The following is a 17154-nucleotide window of genomic DNA, read 5'->3' as shown; positions in this document are numbered from 1 at the left end:
GTTTTCATTTCACATAAACTTCCAAAGTTTTGGCTGGGATATTCAATGGATCTTTGAGGAACTGGTGCTCAATTCCAGATGAAATTCAGTAGGAGTTGAGTACCTAACTTCCACAGGTTCCTTTGAAAGCCCCATCCTTCCTTGTTCGCCTCTCACTTGCAAGAGCAGTACTGTGTTCTCATGAGCCAGTCTACTGTGCCTCCGCTCCCTGTCTTGTGGTATTAGTGGAAAGATGATGCAGTGCTTATGACACTAGCCGGTGACTTGGGAGTCATGGGTTCAAGCTGCTCCTGTTCAACATCTGTAAAATGGGGGGGGATAGTACTTTCCTATCTCATGGGGAAGGATAAATACAGATCTATGAGGTACTCAGATACATCAGTAATGGGGGCCATGTAAATACCTAAGATGTTCTTGAATAAACTTGTATTGCTTTTAAAAAAAAAAAAAGAGTCCCATTGACTTCACTGGGCTTTGGGTTAGGCTCTCAGAGAGGAGGAATAAATTCACTATACAAAACTGTAAAAATGTAATTTATCAGAAAAATCTAATGCCAAATCTTCAGGCATTCCTCCCAACACACTATTACATGCCTTTACATTGCTTCCCCATAACTCAACATTATGAAATAAAGAAGCATTATCTTTAGTGATAACAGTTAATGTCTTTAAGCTATCATTCTGCATCTAAAGTCCTGCATCACTCTTGATATACATTCATCAGCAGGTTCTGATTGTTGTTGGGGCTTTTTCTTATGAAAATCAATATTATTTGAATTAAGAGACTCAATCTTAGATCCCCTCGAATCAAAATGGAGTTTGACACCCTGTATGGCAGTAGAAATAGCATCCAATGTGATTTTAGATTGTGTTTATGAAAAATCTTGATGTGAGGATGCCAACTGATCAGCTGTTTGGACAGTCTCTATAGCAATGCTGCAGGGGGAGAATGCAAAGGGGAGTATAAAATAATAAAACCAGTTTCTCTTATTCTCCTGTACTATTCATGGAAAAATCTGATATATTTTATTTATCCAGTTCCTTTATTTTCCTTATTCTTCAGTCATCTCTGAGGAGACATCTCAAAGAAAGGAAAGAAAGAAACAGTGTGATGTCTCCTTTAGGCATAACAGCATGCATTTAATCCATAATCAGAAAGAAAACACATTCTGAGATGGGCTGTAGTATAAAAATCGAGAAAGACCTCAATTCCTGCTTTGATGATAATATATGAATATCTTAACTGAGGAAGGTTTCCCTTGTAGGTATTCACAAAAATAAAACTATTTTATTAAATAGATTCAACTATTATCTGAAGACAGAGTGACATAGGCCTCAAAACATCAGGAAATTCTTCATGTAGGTGAAGGTGTAATGGGAAGCCCCACAAGTGCAGAGGCAGACGTTAACTATTTTACATACATGTCCTGAAACAATTGCGGATCCATAAAAGGCAGTGACTAGTCAAATCTAGTTTTGACTAGAGCTGTCAAGCAATTAAAAATATTAATTGCGCAATTAATTGCACTGTGCAACAACAATCAAATACCATTTATTTAAATATGTTTGTTTTCTACATTTTCAAATATACTGCTTTCAATTACAACACAGATTATCAAGTGTATAGTGCTCACTTTACATTTATTTTTGATTACAAGTATTTACACTGTAAAAAACAAAAGAAATCGTATTTTTCAGTTCACCTAATACAAATAATGTAATACAATCTCTTTATTATGAAAGTTGAACTTACAAATGTAGAATTATGTATAAAAAATAACTGCATTCAAAAATAAAATGTAAAACTTTAGAGCCTACAAGCCACTCAGTCCTACTTGTTCAGCCAATTGCTCAGACAAACAAGTTTGTTTACATTTGCAGGAGATCATGCTGCCCGCTTCTTGTTTACAATGTCACCTGAAAGTGAAAACAGGCATTCTTATGGCACTACTGTAGCTGGAATTGCAACATTTTTTACGTGCCAGATGCGCTAAAGATTCATATGTCCCTTTATACTTTAACCACCATACCAGGGGATATGCATCCATGCTGATGACAGGTTCTGTTTGATAACAATCCAAAGCAGTGCAGACCAACACATGTTCATTTTCATTATCTGAGTCAGATGCCACCAGCAGAAGTTTGATTTTCTTTTTTGGTAGTTTGGGTTCTGTAGATTCTGCATTGGAGTGTTGCTCTTTTAAGACTTCTGAAAGCATGCTCCACACCTCGTCCTTCTCAGTTTGGAAGGCACTTCAGATTCTTAAACCTTGGGTCGAGTGCTGTAGCTATCTTTAGAAATCTCACATTGGTACCTTCTTTGCATTTTGTCAAATCTACAGTGAAAATGTTCTTAAAATGAACATCATCCGAGACTGCTAAACATGAAATATATGGCAGAATGTGGGTAAAACAGAGCAGGGGACGTACAATTCTGCCCCAAAGAGTTCAGTCACAAATTTAATTAACGCATTATTTTTTTTAACGAGTGTCATCAGCCTGGAATCATGTCCTCTGGAATGGTGGCCGAAGCATGAAGGGACATACGAATGTTTAGCATAACTGGCACATAAATAACTTTTGCAATGCCAGCTTCAAAAGTGCCCTGCAAATGCCTGTTCTCACTTTCTGGTGACATTGTAAACAAGAAGCGGGCAGCATTATCTCCTGCAAATGTAAACAAACTTGTTTGTCTGAGCAATTAGCTGAACAAGAAGTAGGACTGAGTGAACTTGTAGGCTCTGAAGTTTTATATTGTTTTGTTTTTGAGTGCAGTTATGTAACAAAAAAATTTACATTTGTAAATTGCAATTTCAAGACCGAGATTGCACCACAGTACTTTTATGAGGTGAACTGAAAAATACTATTTCTTTTATCATTTTTACAGTGCAAATATTTGTAATAAAAATAATATACACTTTGATTTCAGTTACAACCCAATACAATATATATGAAAATGTAGAAAAACATCCAAAATATTTAATAAATTTCAATTGGTATTCTACTGTTTAACAGTGCAATTAAAATTGCGATCAATCGTGATTCATTTTTTAAAATTAATCATGTGAGTTAAATGCAATTACTCGACAGCCCTAGTTTTGACATTAGTATACAAATGATTTTAGCAGATTTTTTTGGCTCAAGTGGGAAAGGTTATATAAAAATTACAAAGGGGAAGTGAGAGAGCATTCTGCAGCAGCTCTGAGATAGATTTTTCTCTCATAAAAATATCTTTTTCTTGGCAGTCCGACCTCCCACTATTTTATGGTTATTATGGGAAGCATTATCTTTTAATACACACAATCATTATTATTAATTATTAGTTTGCAGTGATGCCCATGAAGTGCTAGGCACTTTTCAAACATACAAGAAGGGACATAGCTTCTTCCTGTAATAGATACAGTATTTGGGTGGATGAAAGGGGAGTACTTTACTTTTTATTCTTTATATGTGGTCCTCTACTTATAAGCTCTGATCAGTATCTGGCTACCATGAAAGCCACATACTTCAGAGCAAGGGTCTCAAACTCAATTTACTTTCGGGGCAATGACAGTCCTCAAATCCTCCCAGCGGGTCAATAATGTCACTTATGCCACCTAGAATCCGCCCCCCAAAACTCCGCTCCCCCAAAATGCTGCCCCACACTTGCCTAAGGCTCTGGGAGGGAGTTTGGGTGGGGAAGGAGGTCTGGGGTGCAGGCTCTGGGAGGGAGTTTGGGGGCTGGGGTGTGTGGGGAGGGGGTGCAGACTCTGAGAGGGAGTTTGGGGATGGGAGGGGGTATGCGTGCGGGCTCTGGGAGGGATTTTGGGGGTGGGAGGGGGTGCAGGCTCTGGGAGGGCGGAAGGGGGTGCCGCACTTACCTGGGGCTCCAAGGTGGGGAGGGCCTGGGGGCTTTGGTGCGCTGCTGCCGCCAGGCACCACCCCCCACAGCTTCCCATTTGTCACAGGGGCACTCGGAGTGTGGCAGCGTGCGGAGGCAAAGCCCCACTCGGCGGCCGTAGGGAGGGGCCGGCAGACACGTGGAGCGAGCAAGCAAACACCACTCAGCTCCACTGCACTGTTGGGGCCCCGGGCCATTTTAAATCACCCGGGGGAGGGGAGTGCCCAGGGGCGACAGGTGGGGCCAAGGGAGAGACCTGGCCCCAAAACTGCTACAGCCCCGCGGGCCACACCGGGGAGGTTTGCGGGCCGTGACTTTGAGACCCCTGCTGTAGAGTATCCTCAAGTCATCATCTACTTGATAAACTGTGACCTAACTTAAATTCTTTCTAATATATTCAGTGGTCCGGTTTTCTCTGAGTCATCCAGCTCCACCAATAACAGGGTCTCAATTGTTGCAAAACCTTAGATCTGTCAGGCTTCCTGTGTTGACCACTCCTGTGGAACACAATTACCATATGTGGGGAAATGTGACTAATACATTAATTCCATCTCTGAATTGGTTTAGGGTACTCTATTTGTTCCATTTCATAGAATCATAGAATATCATGGTTGGAAGGGACCTCAGGAGGTCATCTAGTCCAACCCCCTGCTCAAAGCAGGATCAATCCCCAATTTTTGCACCAGATCCCTAAATGGCCCTCTCAAGGATTGAACTAACAACCCTATTTGTTTTCCTTTGAATCACGAAAATGTTTCTGAAAAATTATGTATTTTGATTTGGACTGTTGTTAAAATAGAGATAAAAAGTACGCTAGAAAGGATACCTCCAGAACACATATTTTGAATCTTTAAACAGCTTGACATATATCTGTTTCTCTAGGTTTCTTTTAAACTGAGAAACTAGTTCGTAATGGAAACATTTTCTCAGGATAATTAGCAACTGTTAAGTGGGGGCATCTTGTGGTGTATAGTGGGGGAGGTGAAGATATATGATAAATGGAATGTGACAAAGCTCTGTCCTTGCCTCCGTGGGTCCTGCATTTCCTGGTGGATTTCGCTAGCCTCGGAGGCTCACTGTGACCCTCCACATAACCCTTCTCTCTCTAGAGACAAGGGTCACAGTCTACTGAGCCATTTTCATCATAAGCCAGCGAGGGAGGTGAGGAGAAGTTATCCTTCCTTGCACAGTCTCTGTTGTCTCCCAGTCGCAGTGATTAATCAGGGGGTAAAGGTTGGGGGGGGGGAGCCCGGGCCCACCCTCTACTCCGGACTCCAGCCCAGGGACCCTAATAGTATCAGCTATGGTAGCTGACCTTTTAGAAACATAACATGTACAATTCCCTGGGCTACTTCCCCCACAGCAGCCCTCACTTCCTCAAGCTCCACTTCACCCTTACCTCAGGGCCTCCTTCCTTGTCCCTGATATGGTGTGTACTACTCAGCCTCTCCAACAGCGCAACTTCCTCCCACAGCTCCCGACATGCACCCGCACCTGACTAACTGGGAGGCTTTTAACTAGTTTCAGCCAGCCCCTGATTGGCTTCAGGTGTCCCAATCAACCTAGCCTTCTCCCTGCCTTCTGGAAAGTTCTTAATTGGCTCCAGGTGTCTTAATTGACCTGGAGCAGCTGCCATTTCACTTATCCTGGTACCAGGGATTTGTTTAGCCTGGAGCTAATATATCTATCTCTCACTACTTTTCTATAGCCATCTGGCCTTGCCCCGTCACAGGAAGAAAGAAAATCCAGTGTGCATAAGCAAATGAAGGCAGCCAGCTTCACGCAAAAAAGTTCACATATATTGTTAACAATTTACAGTGTTTTCTGCTTAAAGGGTTCAACAGGATAATGCACCCTACAGAAAGATATGCAAAATAAAATGCTAACTTCTTTCAATTAGTAAGAAAAAAAGAATGACCTATAAAGATGATAGGAGTTGTTATGACAGAAGCTGAAGAAAGCAAACAGAAAACACTGACTCATGAGGAAAAACTTAAAAAAGAAAGAAAGAAAGAAAGAAATCAGATGTGCAAGTTGACTAGCCCCAAAGTCAGTCTAGGTTGGGCAGTCAGCACTTACACAGAGCGTCAGGTTGGCAACCCACCTAGGCAATAACACTGAGTAATATTTTATTAGGGTGGACATTTGGTGAGCAGTGTCTCCAATTATAAGTAATAAATACATTTTGACATCATTCACAAGCATCTTCTTGTTCCATTGTATCCCATATACCCCTTCTTTCTAAATTCTCAGTATCCTTCATGCACATATAGGTTTGACACCTATATCAGCTCGCTGGGCAGGGCAAACTTCTCATGTCATTCCATTGTGACAGTTGATTTTTGATAGCCTGACACTGAATCACCACATTGCAATGCAACATCATGACATCAAGATGCAGAGTCATCATGTTGTAACACAATGCTGTGAGGTCATGATGCAAGATTAGGTCATGATGGTGTAATGCCAGTCCTGAAAGATATTTTTTGAGACATTACAGCAGGGGTAGGCAAACTTTTTGGCCCGAGGGCCACATCTGGGTGGGGAAATTGCATGCAGGGCCATGAATGTAGGGCTGGGGTAGGAGGTTGGGGTGCAGTGTGCAGGAAGGGGCTCAGGGTGAGGGGTTAGGTCAGAGGAGGGGTGTGGGATGTACGAGGGGGTTCGGGGGGGTTGGGATTCAGGAGGTGGTGTGGAGTGCGAGGGGGGATCAGGGCAGGGGTGCAGGGAGGAGGCTCGGGGCAGGGGACTCAGGACAGGGAGTGGGGTGCGGGAGGGTTTTGGGGTGCAGGCTCCAGCCCGGCGCCACTTACATGAAGCAGCTCCAGGGTGGCAGCGGCATGCACCGGGGCCAGGGCAGGCTGCCTGCCCTGGCCCCGCGCCGCTCCCGGAAGCTGCCGGCACCACATCCCTGCGGCCCCTGGGGGAAGTGAGGGCAGAGGGCTCCGCGTGCTGTCCTCACCTGTGGGTACCTCCCCCAAAACTCCCATTGGCCGGGGTTCCCCGTTCCCATCCAGTGGCAGCTGGGGGGGGTGCTGCCTGCAGGGAAGGGCAGCGCACGGAGCCCTCTGCCCGCCCCCTCACCAAAGGGACTGCAGGGACATGGTGCTGGCTGCTTCTGGGAGTGGCGCAGGGCCCGCAGCGCCACAGGGCTGGCAATCCCGCGGGCTGGATCCAAGGCCCTAATGGGCCGTATCCAGCCCACAGGCCGTAGTTTGCCTACCCCTGCATTACAGCCAAATTTTCAAAAGTGCCTCTTATTTTTGTGCACACAAAGTTGTGCAAGCACACCTGTTTGGATATGCAGTTACTAGGCACAAAATTACAAACCACTATTGAAAATTTGGTCCATTGTTATGTAGGATACAGGAGAGCTCAGGCAAAATTGGGATGGAAGCATGCTTATGAGCAATAAAACGTAGGAATTTATCCTAGAATTATTTATTTTCTGTGTCTCTTTATCGGTTTTGGATACCCCTAAGCATAGGCGCCAACTTCCTCTCAACCCTCTCTCCACTCCCAGGCCTGCCCCCACTCCACCCCTTCCTCCAAGCCCCCACCCCTGCCCTGCCTTTTCCCTCCCTTGCTCCGCCCACACCTTCCCTCAAGGCCCCTCCCCCCGCCCTGCTTCTTCCCTCCCCTGCCCCACCTCTTTCCACCAAGCATGTCCCATCCCTGCTCCTCCCCCTCCCTCCCAGCGCCACCTGATGCCATAGCACAGCTGTTCCAGAGCATGCAGGAGGCACTGGGAGGGAGGGGAGGAGTTGATCAGCAGGGCCACCAGCGAGTGGGAGGTGCTGGGAAGAGGGAGGGAACTTGGCTGCCAGTGGGTGCTAAGCACCCACTAATTTTTTTTCCGTGGGTGCTCCAGCCCTGAAGCACCCATGGAGTCAGCACCTATGTCTCTAAGATTTGCTTGCCAAAGCATGTTTACTAGTGCTAAGTGAACTGTAGCTGAGAAAGATTCATCATTTGTGTTGCAATAAATTGCCTAGAGAGATTGTGGAATCTCCATCACTGAGATTTTTAAGAGCAGGTTAGAAAAACACCCGTCAGGAATGGTCTAGAGAATACTTAGTCCTGCCATGAGTGCAGGGGACTGGACTAGATGACCTCTCAAGGTCTCTTACGATTCTACGATTTAATAATGTTGCCATTAGTAGGAAAAATTGATGATAGTCAGTTAGTTCTTCGATGCAATTCTGTAAATTGTAAATCCTGTAAATTGTAAATTTGATGCAATCCTGTAAATCCTTCGATGTAAAAAAATCCTTATTTACAAAGACTATATACAAAGTCTTTTCCCCTGAACACAGAAGCAGGAAGCAATTTCTTTGTTCAGAAATCTGTGCTCACTTTCCCGTCAGTCCTGTGTCTCAAGGAGTTCTGTTTCTGTTCACTCTCTAGGCTATGCTATCATCTGCTTCTCTGGCTGCTTTCTGCTTCCGACCAAGAGAGACACACACCTCCACCAATCAATTCTTCAGCCTCTGCATTTTCAATCAGTCCCAGAGAAACCCTTCTTATTTTCCCTGAGTTAGTTCTTGTTCAGCCCTTCCCATGCTGGTCTGTGCCTTCAGCAATGGTGTCTATTGTTTCAGCTGTCCCTGAACCAATGGGGATTTAGTTGCTCCTTCATTTAGCATGAATGAAAGGTGGCTAGTGCATCCACCAGTTTCAGCAAGATAATGTGATTGCCTAAAAACATGCTCCAACAACATCCTCTTGTCTAGCACAACAGTAATAATGTATTTCCCACGTGTTAGTAGCGGGAGATTCTAAACTTCACTTTTGAGCAGAAAGGAAAGATTATTCACCAGTCACTGTAGTTCTTTTACAGTGCTGCCTCTGCATTAATACATGCTCCACCCCCATTCATGCCTTCAGCATTTTACCATCATCGGGCGCTGAGGTTTTCTTGCAAGGGACTGAGGGAAGTGGGCCCCAACTACCCTTTTACAACCATTGCTCCAAGCATTCATTTCCAGCATCCCAATGAACCCTGCTTTTGAGAAAGTACCTGAAGCTACAATAAAAAGAAAGCTCATCTATGCAGGAGACAGAACTTACTCAGGGGCCAGCCCAAGACTGTGGAATAAGCTCCCCAGCAGCTAAAAACCATCACAAACCTCAGCCCCTTCTGGTGTAAGTGCAAGGTGCGTTTCTTTGACCTTGCCTTTTCTAACATAAACATATAACGTGTGAGTATATAATATATTTTATTGGACCAACTTCTGTGGGTGAAAGAGACAAGCTTTCAAGCTTACACAGAGCTCTTCTTCAGATCTGGAAAAGGTACTCAGGTCTGGTCTAAACTACAGACCTCTATCGGTATAACAACATCACTCAGGTGTGGATTTTTCACACCCTTGAGTGACATACCTACCTACCCCCCCGTGTACACAGTGTTATGTCAGCAGGAGAGCTTCTCCTGCCATCCTAGCTGCCACCTCTCAGGGAGGTGGATTAACTACACTGACAGGAGAGCACTCTCCCATTGGCTTGGAGCATCTTCATGAAAGCACTTCAGTGGCGCAGCTGCATCGGTGCAACTACACCCACGCAGTGTTTTAAGGGTAGACTTGCCCACAGAGTGTCACAGCTAAAAACAAGGTGGAACAGATTGTTTAGCATAAGAAGTTAACACATACTAAGAAACCTTTCAAGGTGAAGTGCCCAGTTAACATCTCTGGAGTCCTAGAACAAAGAAGTGGGGGCAGGGGGAGTTAGTGGGTTACAGATTGTTGTAATAAGCTATAAATCCACTGGCTTTATTAAGTCCATGATTATTAGTATCTAACAAAGTTATGAATTTAAGCTCCCAGGCTCGTCTTTTGAAGATGTTACGCAGGTTTCCTTTGAGGATGAGGACTGAGAGGTCAGATATAGAGTGATCACTTTGAGAAGGGTTCACCCACTGGGGATGTGGTGTTTTTGTCTTTTATCACTTTCTTGCGTGTGTTCATTCAAGAGCCTAGTGATTGTCTCATTTCACCCACACAGTTGTTGTTGGGGCATTTAGTGCATTGGATGAGGGACGTCACGTGCTGTGATAACTGTGTTCAGGGGCGTAAGTTTTGCATCAGTTGTTACGGCAGAGTCTGTGCTGCTTTGAGTTGGTGTGTCCTGGCCTGTGGGGAGCTTGCTTCTGATGATGAGCTTGGCAAGGTTGGCGGTTGTTTGAAGGCAGAAGGGGGGCAGGGTTGGGAAAGATTTCTTTCAGGATGTGGTCCCCATCAAATATTGATTATAATTGTTTAATGATACCCTGTATGGGTTCCAGTGTGGGGTGTTAGGTGACAACTAGATATGTGCAATTGGATCAGATTTTTTTTCCATATTGAAGCAGATTCTCTCAGGGTATTTTGGTAGCCTGTTCCATGATGCCATCTAGTTCTGAGACCAACATGGCTACAACAACACTGTGAACAATAACACACACACTACAAAACAAAACACTGCCTACTACACACACTTTTTCACCTGGGGAGAGGATGAGAGAACAAATGTGACAGACGTTAGTCCCATTGCTCAGTGCATTAATGGAAGGTGCTCAAATACTACAGTGATGAGCATAGAATAAGAACCTGAAAAGAACAGAAAGTCAGTGGCACCAGGTATTCACCCCACAAGAAAAAAACTGTGAAAATATAGAATTCCTGGTCAGTCGTCTTTCTTTTTTGTCAGTAAAGAAAGAAGTTATGACTTAGAAAACACCCAAGGAGAAGCCTTTTGAGAAAGCTGACATTTTTACTTAGTCCCATTTCTGGCGATAATCACATTTTAATAAATCAGAATGCATTTATCATGCATTCAAGGCACAAAGTTTGTTTGATTCATAAAGTAAGAAGACAATAACAATAAAATAATTTAAACATAAGATACTAGGTTTTTCTCTATCCTACTGAAATTTTGCTGGGAGATTTTGTTATGAGAAAGATACCTTCTCACCTTTCATAACACATAGAGGAAAGGCACACAGCATGCTGGAAAGTTAGCCCTTGACACACTGTTCTCTCTTCTGTCCTAGCTCAAGTTCTCTGACTTCTGACTGGTCAGTTAGAGTAAAAATTTCCTTTGATGCCTGAGAAAAATTCTTGAGTGACATCTTGAGTTCATCCAGCTGCAAATTCAAATACGGTATCTTTGGAGCTGAGAATGACTGAATTAGTTAATTTATGTCTTATGCAATTCTAATATTCAGGCATCTGATGAAAACAACACAGAGTTCCATAATAAATCCACAGAGATAAATAATGGGAAAGAGAAAGAAATAGGGAGAAAAGAAATATTTTCACTTGTAAAGAGAAAAAGATCAATGAAGCAGAGAGATGCAGGAAAGCTGAGATGGCAAGAGCTGCAAAGAAGTTTCTTGCTCAGACCGGTGTTTGGGACAGAGTTTATGTAAAGTATAAATGTATAAAATTATTCTTTCTAACATTATGCTCTTTTATTCCACTTTATAATGCACTTCACGCGTTAGGCTGTTTCACCACATGTGGTCACTTACCTCCAGCGTGTAGTGCCTGAGGCCCCAATCCAGCAAACAGTTACACATGTGCTTAACTTTACTATGATGAGTACTCATGGCAGTAAAGCATGTGCATAACTGTTTGCAGGATTGGGTCTTATAACCCATCAGCCATTGTTACCAGAACCTTCCTAAGAAGATTTGCCTGTTTCCAAGAGGGTTAACTTGACTAATCCATCAACCATATACATTTTTAGATGGTAAGGTCTTCAGTGCAGGGACTCTCTCTTACTACTGTGTTCAAACTGGATCAAGCACAATATGATTCCATCTTGACTGAGGCCTCTAGGTGCTATTATAATACAAATAAATATGTAAATTAATTAATTTTTTTAAATTGTGCAGTAATGACTTCTTTATAATAGTATCACATGGTTGTATTGAAAGCTGATAGTAGCATAAATAAGCAAATCGCAGTTTATTTTTTAAAAAACCTGAGACCTTTGGACAGATAAAGGACTCTGTTCCTTTAAATTAAGGTCCTGTAATAACAAAACTTCTATCCGTTAGTTAAAATATGTAGTGAAACCACGCTTCATCACTAAATCTCCTTAAATAAATGTAGCAACCTCAACCAGCTTCTTCCAGGCATTTGCTTGCATCTTATTAGCATTATAAAACTGAATCTATAGCAACAGATGAAAGTCATAACAGCAAGCCATCTGCTATTATAAATTCATGCATTTTTTGCTTCCAGAGCAACAAAACATTAAGGAACAAAGGAAGAGTGATATTACAATATCTAATCCAGTCCTGTCTTTTTTGTTCATTTTAACACAGGATAGTTTGATCTCTGGTGGGTCAAAAAGTCATTGGGTGAAATCTGAGCTGTGTTTAAGTTAATGGCAAGACTCTGACTTCATAGGGGCCAGGATTTTGCCCAGAGAGTCTTATAATTATTATTATTCATTTATTATTTGCATTACAATAGCAACTAGAATCGCCATCTGAGATCAGGGTACCAATGTGCTAGGTGCTGTACAAACATATAGTAAGAGGCAGTCCCTTCCCCAAAGAGTTTACAGTCTAAATAGAGAAGACAGAAGGGAAACAGAGAGATAAGTTGACTTGCTTACATCACAGAGCAGGTCCATGTCAGGACTGGGAATAGCACCCAGTTCTGTCCACTGCTCTACCCCCTGGCCCACATTAACTCTTTAAAGATAAAAAAACAAATCTCTTAATTGAGATCTTGTTCATCTTGTTATGTAGGAGAAGCTTAAAGTAATGGATAAAACTAACAGTGTGTTATACATTGATTTCCAGGTCATAGACTTATACTGGGGAGTAGAAACAGAAGAGTGGGACAGTCCTGAGCTCCAGAAGACTCGTATGAAGCTGTTAGAAGATTGCTTGAAAACTTCTGCAGGTCCATGTTTTGTTGTGGGTATACAAATAATGCTTTACATTAAAACAAAAATACATTGATAGCTATCCTAGCATCTGTAGTGCAGTTAAAGGTTTTTTCCTAGACAAATGTGTTTTCTCTTTTACTTCTGAAATATTTCTTGTATACTTCTTACTGTGCATTTGAAATATCAGACCTGAGATTTCCCAGACAGTGCTGTAAATTGACAATGGATATTTGACATCAGTAAAGGAGGTCTGGCCCTTCACAACCAGCCCATTTTGGGTGGTTTGGTGCCCCCACATGGAGGGCATTGTGACTGCTGGCCAATGGCAGCACTCCTTGGTTAGGGTATTAACTCCCAGTACTTCTCCCAAGTTCTGGTATTAGCAGGCCAACAAGGGCTTGCCTATAAAAGAACAGCAGCAGACAGAGGTTATCTTCTTCGATCCATTCTCTGCTGGTGTGCCTGGCAGGCCCAGGAAATCATAGGATGCTATTTCGATCGGAACATCAAAATGGGAAATGGCCAGTGACAGCCTGGGAAGGCTGTGGCTACATCTTTCTCTCTCAGACACACACACGCATGCAAAACACCGATTGTTTACTGCTGCCAGGACAGGTTGCTTTTAGAAGGTACTTTAAGGTTCAATAACATTGTAGACACCTGGCAAAAAATGATAATTCCTGTGTTCATCCTCACTAGCCCTCCCATCAACTTTTGTAAAAGTGGTGTACATACTCCTGTATAATAGGAGTAGGTATTTGTTAAGGTTGTAGCTTGTATCTTACCTCAAGCTCAAGAAAAGATCTCCTGCCATAGAATCATAGAAATGTAGGGCTGGAAGGGACTTTGAGAATCATCAAGTCCAGCCCCCTGCACTTACACCATCCCTGACAAGTGTTTGTCTAACCTGTACTTAAAAATCTCCAATGATGAGAATTCCACAACCTCCCTTGGAAGCCTATTCCAGAACTTATGGTTAGAAAGTTTTTCCTAATATCTAACCTAAATCTTTTAAGCCCATTACTTGTTGCCCTACTTTCAGTGGACATGGAGAATCACTGTCTTCTTTATAACAGCCCTTAATATATTTAAAGACTATCAAGGTATCTTCTTTTCTCAAAACTAAACATGCCAAATTTATTTTAACCTTTCCTATTAGGTCAGGTTTTCTAAACCTTTTATCTTTTTATATTGCTCTCCTCTGGACTCTCTCAATATATCCACATCTTTTCTAAAGTGTGGTGCCCAGAATTGAACACAGTACTCCAGCTGAGGAGGCCTCACCAGTACTGAGTACAGCAGGGCAATTACCTCCTGTGTCTTATGTATGATATTCCTATTAATACACCCCAAAATGATATTAGCCTTTTTCACAACTACATCACACTCTTGACTCATATTCAAATTGTGATTCACTATAACCTGCAGATCCTTTTCAGCAGCACTACTTTCTATCCAGTTATTTCCCATTTTGTAGTTGTGCATTTGATTTTTTTTTCCTTCCTAAGTGTAATACTTTGTACCTGGCATTACTGAATTTAATCTTGTATTAATTTCAGATGAGTTCTCTAATTTGTCAAGGTCATTTTGAATTCTAATCCTGTCCTCCAAAGTGCTTGCAACCTGCCCAGCCTGGTGTCATCTGCAAATTTTATAAGCATACTCTCCACAGCATTATCTAAGTCGTTAACAAAAATATTGACTAGTACCAGACTCAGGACTGACCTCAGCAGATACGCCCTTCAAGTTTGACAGTGAACCATTGATAACTGCTCTTTGAGTACGGTCTTTCAGCCAATTGTGCACCCATTTTATAGTAGTTTAATCTAGATGACATTTCCCTAGTTTGCTTATGAAACTGTTATGTGGAACTGTTTTTAAAGCCTTACTAAAATCAAGATATATCACGTCTGCTGCTTCACGCACATCCACCAGGCCAGTAACACTGTCAAAAGAAGGAAATTGGGTTGGTTTGGCATGATTTGTTCTTGACTAATCCATGATGGCTATTCGTTATAATCCTATTATCCTCTAGGTAGTTACAAATTTATTGTTTAATAATTTGTTCAAGTATTTTTCCAGGTATTAAAGTTAGGCTGCCTTGTCTATAATTCTCCAGGGTCATCTTTGTTCCCCTTGTTAGAGATAGGTACGATGTTTGCCCATCACAATATCTTCAATTCTGAATTTATGGCGCCAAGTCAAATGTTAATTTGAGCTCAGTAACTGAAAGACACTGGGAGTGGACTGCATCAGTTAAATTCTGCAAAATAGGAATCCTCTCTTTTCAGGGAAGCATATGCACTAAATGTTGCTGGCAGTGGTGTTATATTCGTTACATGGTGCAGAATAGACTTGTAAGTGTAAAGTTTTACTTCTCTTTCCCTTAGAAAAATGTGTGCCTTGCTTTAATGAGCACATAGGTAAAAAATACGGAAAAATATTTTTGGCACATCAGTGTGTGGCATATAAACTGTTTTAATCTTACGTATTGATTCTGGACAAAAATTTATCATTCTTCTGCCAACTTTTTAAATAAGGTGTTCCTTTTAACGCTTTCTGGGTAGATTAAGATAATTAATGAGGTTGGATATACAATGGCAGAGCCAGAAATCAGTATTTGAGCAATTTAGACTAAAGCATCATAAGTCAGCATTGATATCTGAAACAAGATGCATGAAGCAATTTGGGAGGCAAGTGGATTTGTATTGTTCATGTGTGGAGTATGTATGGGCTGGGATTCTTTGTGAGTAAGGTGAGCAAGACTATTTTACTGGAGATGTATACTGCCTGGAAGGAATTTTTAGTCAGACTGTTATTTGTTGGGGTTTCTTTGTTTTGTTATTTTTTGTTAACACCTATCTAACTTCAGTGAATAATAAACACCTGGGAACATAGTCTTTATTAAGGATTCTGCACCCTGTTCTTTGGTTAGGGAATGAGAAAACACCCAGTCAACACCTGAGACACCGAGTAATCCCTCTACTCATGATATTCCACCTATTTCAAAGTAAAGTTAAATTAAAAAAATTGTTTCTTTGGAAAACACCTTCCAGCCCTTCATTTTGCAATAAAAAGACACATTAAGTGTCACAGACCCCATAAAAAGAAATCTTAAGCAGGTCATCCGTAAAGGGCATGTGAGTTTGTTGTCAGTGTAATGAGAGAACAATAATATCAGTTGCAGCAGCCAGCATATCCAACTTCTACAGTTAATAAGCCATGTCTTCAGCTGTATCAGAGCAGTGTTCAGGACATGTCAGCGGACGAGGACAGACACAAGGACAGATTTTAAGTGTCAGGCTGCAACTTTGTTAAACTTAACCAAAGGAGGGGCGCTACCTGTCCTGTCAACCAGACTCTTGCATACGAGGCATTTTAAGTGGTTCCAGTGCAGGGTTACAAGGCTCCTACTGTATAGCCCATAACTCAGGGTAGACTCTCCTCAGCTTACCCCTTAGATTCAGCTCACTCATCTGAATCCTTTCACTCGCAGCCACACAACCTGCGAGGGGGACAGAAGGTACTGAAATGTGGCGGGGGGAGGAACTTGGCCCGTGCATGCCACAAGGTCTCCCCCTATCCCAGAGGCGGGCAAACTATGGCCCACGGGACCGTCCTGCCCAGCCCCTGAGGTCCCGACCGGGGAGGCTACCCCCGTCCCGTCCCCTGCTGTTCCCTCTCCCTCGCAGCCTCAGTGCGCTGAGCTGCCGGCGCTCTGGCCCGCTGCTCCTGCCAGGCAGCGTGGCTGTGAGCTTCTGCCACTCTGAGCGGCGTGGTAACGGGGCGGGGAGGGGTTGGATAAGGGGCAGGGGGTCCCATCAGGGGACACGGAGTGGTTGGATGGGGTGGAGATTCTGGGGACGGGCAGTCAGGGGAGCAGGGGGGTTGCATAGGGGGTGGGGTCCCAGGGGACAGTCATGGGGTGGGGGTGTGGATAGGGGTCGGGGCAGTCAGAGGACTGGGAGCAGGGGGGTTGGATAGGGTCTGGGGTCCCGGGGGGTGGTTAGGGGCAGGAGTCCCAGGAGGGGGCAGTCAGGGGACAAGAAGCGGGGGTTGGATGGGTCAGGGGTTCTGAGGGGGGCAGTCAGGAGGCGGGAAGTGGGAGGGGGTGGATAGGGGGCGGCGTCCAGGCTGTTTGGGGAGGCACAGCCTTCCTTACCCGGCCCTCCATAAAGTTTTGCAACCCCGATATGGCCCTCAAGCCAAAAAGTTTGCCCACCCCTGCCCTATTCTCTGGGTATAAAAAACCTACCATCAAAATCCCAGGTCTTTTACTCTGAGAACAATCCCTGCCTTTTAACCACACTGGAAATTGGCTGCAAGTTGCGACAAACCAACATCCTTACCAAGTACTACCACTGATTACTAAATCTTATTCCTGTTTAA

General features: G+C 43.2%; 1 protein-coding gene across 4 annotated transcripts in view; it reads left to right on the top strand.

The window, feature by feature from the left end:
- The window catches only part of NWD2 (NACHT and WD repeat domain containing 2), a 135800-nt gene that overhangs the window by 62361 nt on the left and 56285 nt on the right, over positions 1-17154 (top strand). Inside the window, exon 3 of one of the 4 annotated variants that reach the window (XM_048848593.2) lies at positions 12677-12793. The exons of 2 other annotated variants lie outside the window; for them this stretch is intronic. In XM_048848593.2, the coding sequence (XP_048704550.1) occupies positions 12677-12793 (117 nt within the window). Of the gene's footprint in view, positions 1-12676; positions 12794-17154 lie in introns of those variants that run through there. One more of the 4 variants, XM_048848595.2, reaches the window with a different exon arrangement.

This window comes from Caretta caretta, chromosome 4, assembly GCF_965140235.1.
Source record: "Caretta caretta isolate rCarCar2 chromosome 4, rCarCar1.hap1, whole genome shotgun sequence".
NCBI lineage: Eukaryota > Metazoa > Chordata > Testudines > Cheloniidae > Caretta > Caretta caretta.
Note: the sequence above shows the minus strand (reverse complement) of the source record. Positions and strands in the feature narration are given on the sequence as shown.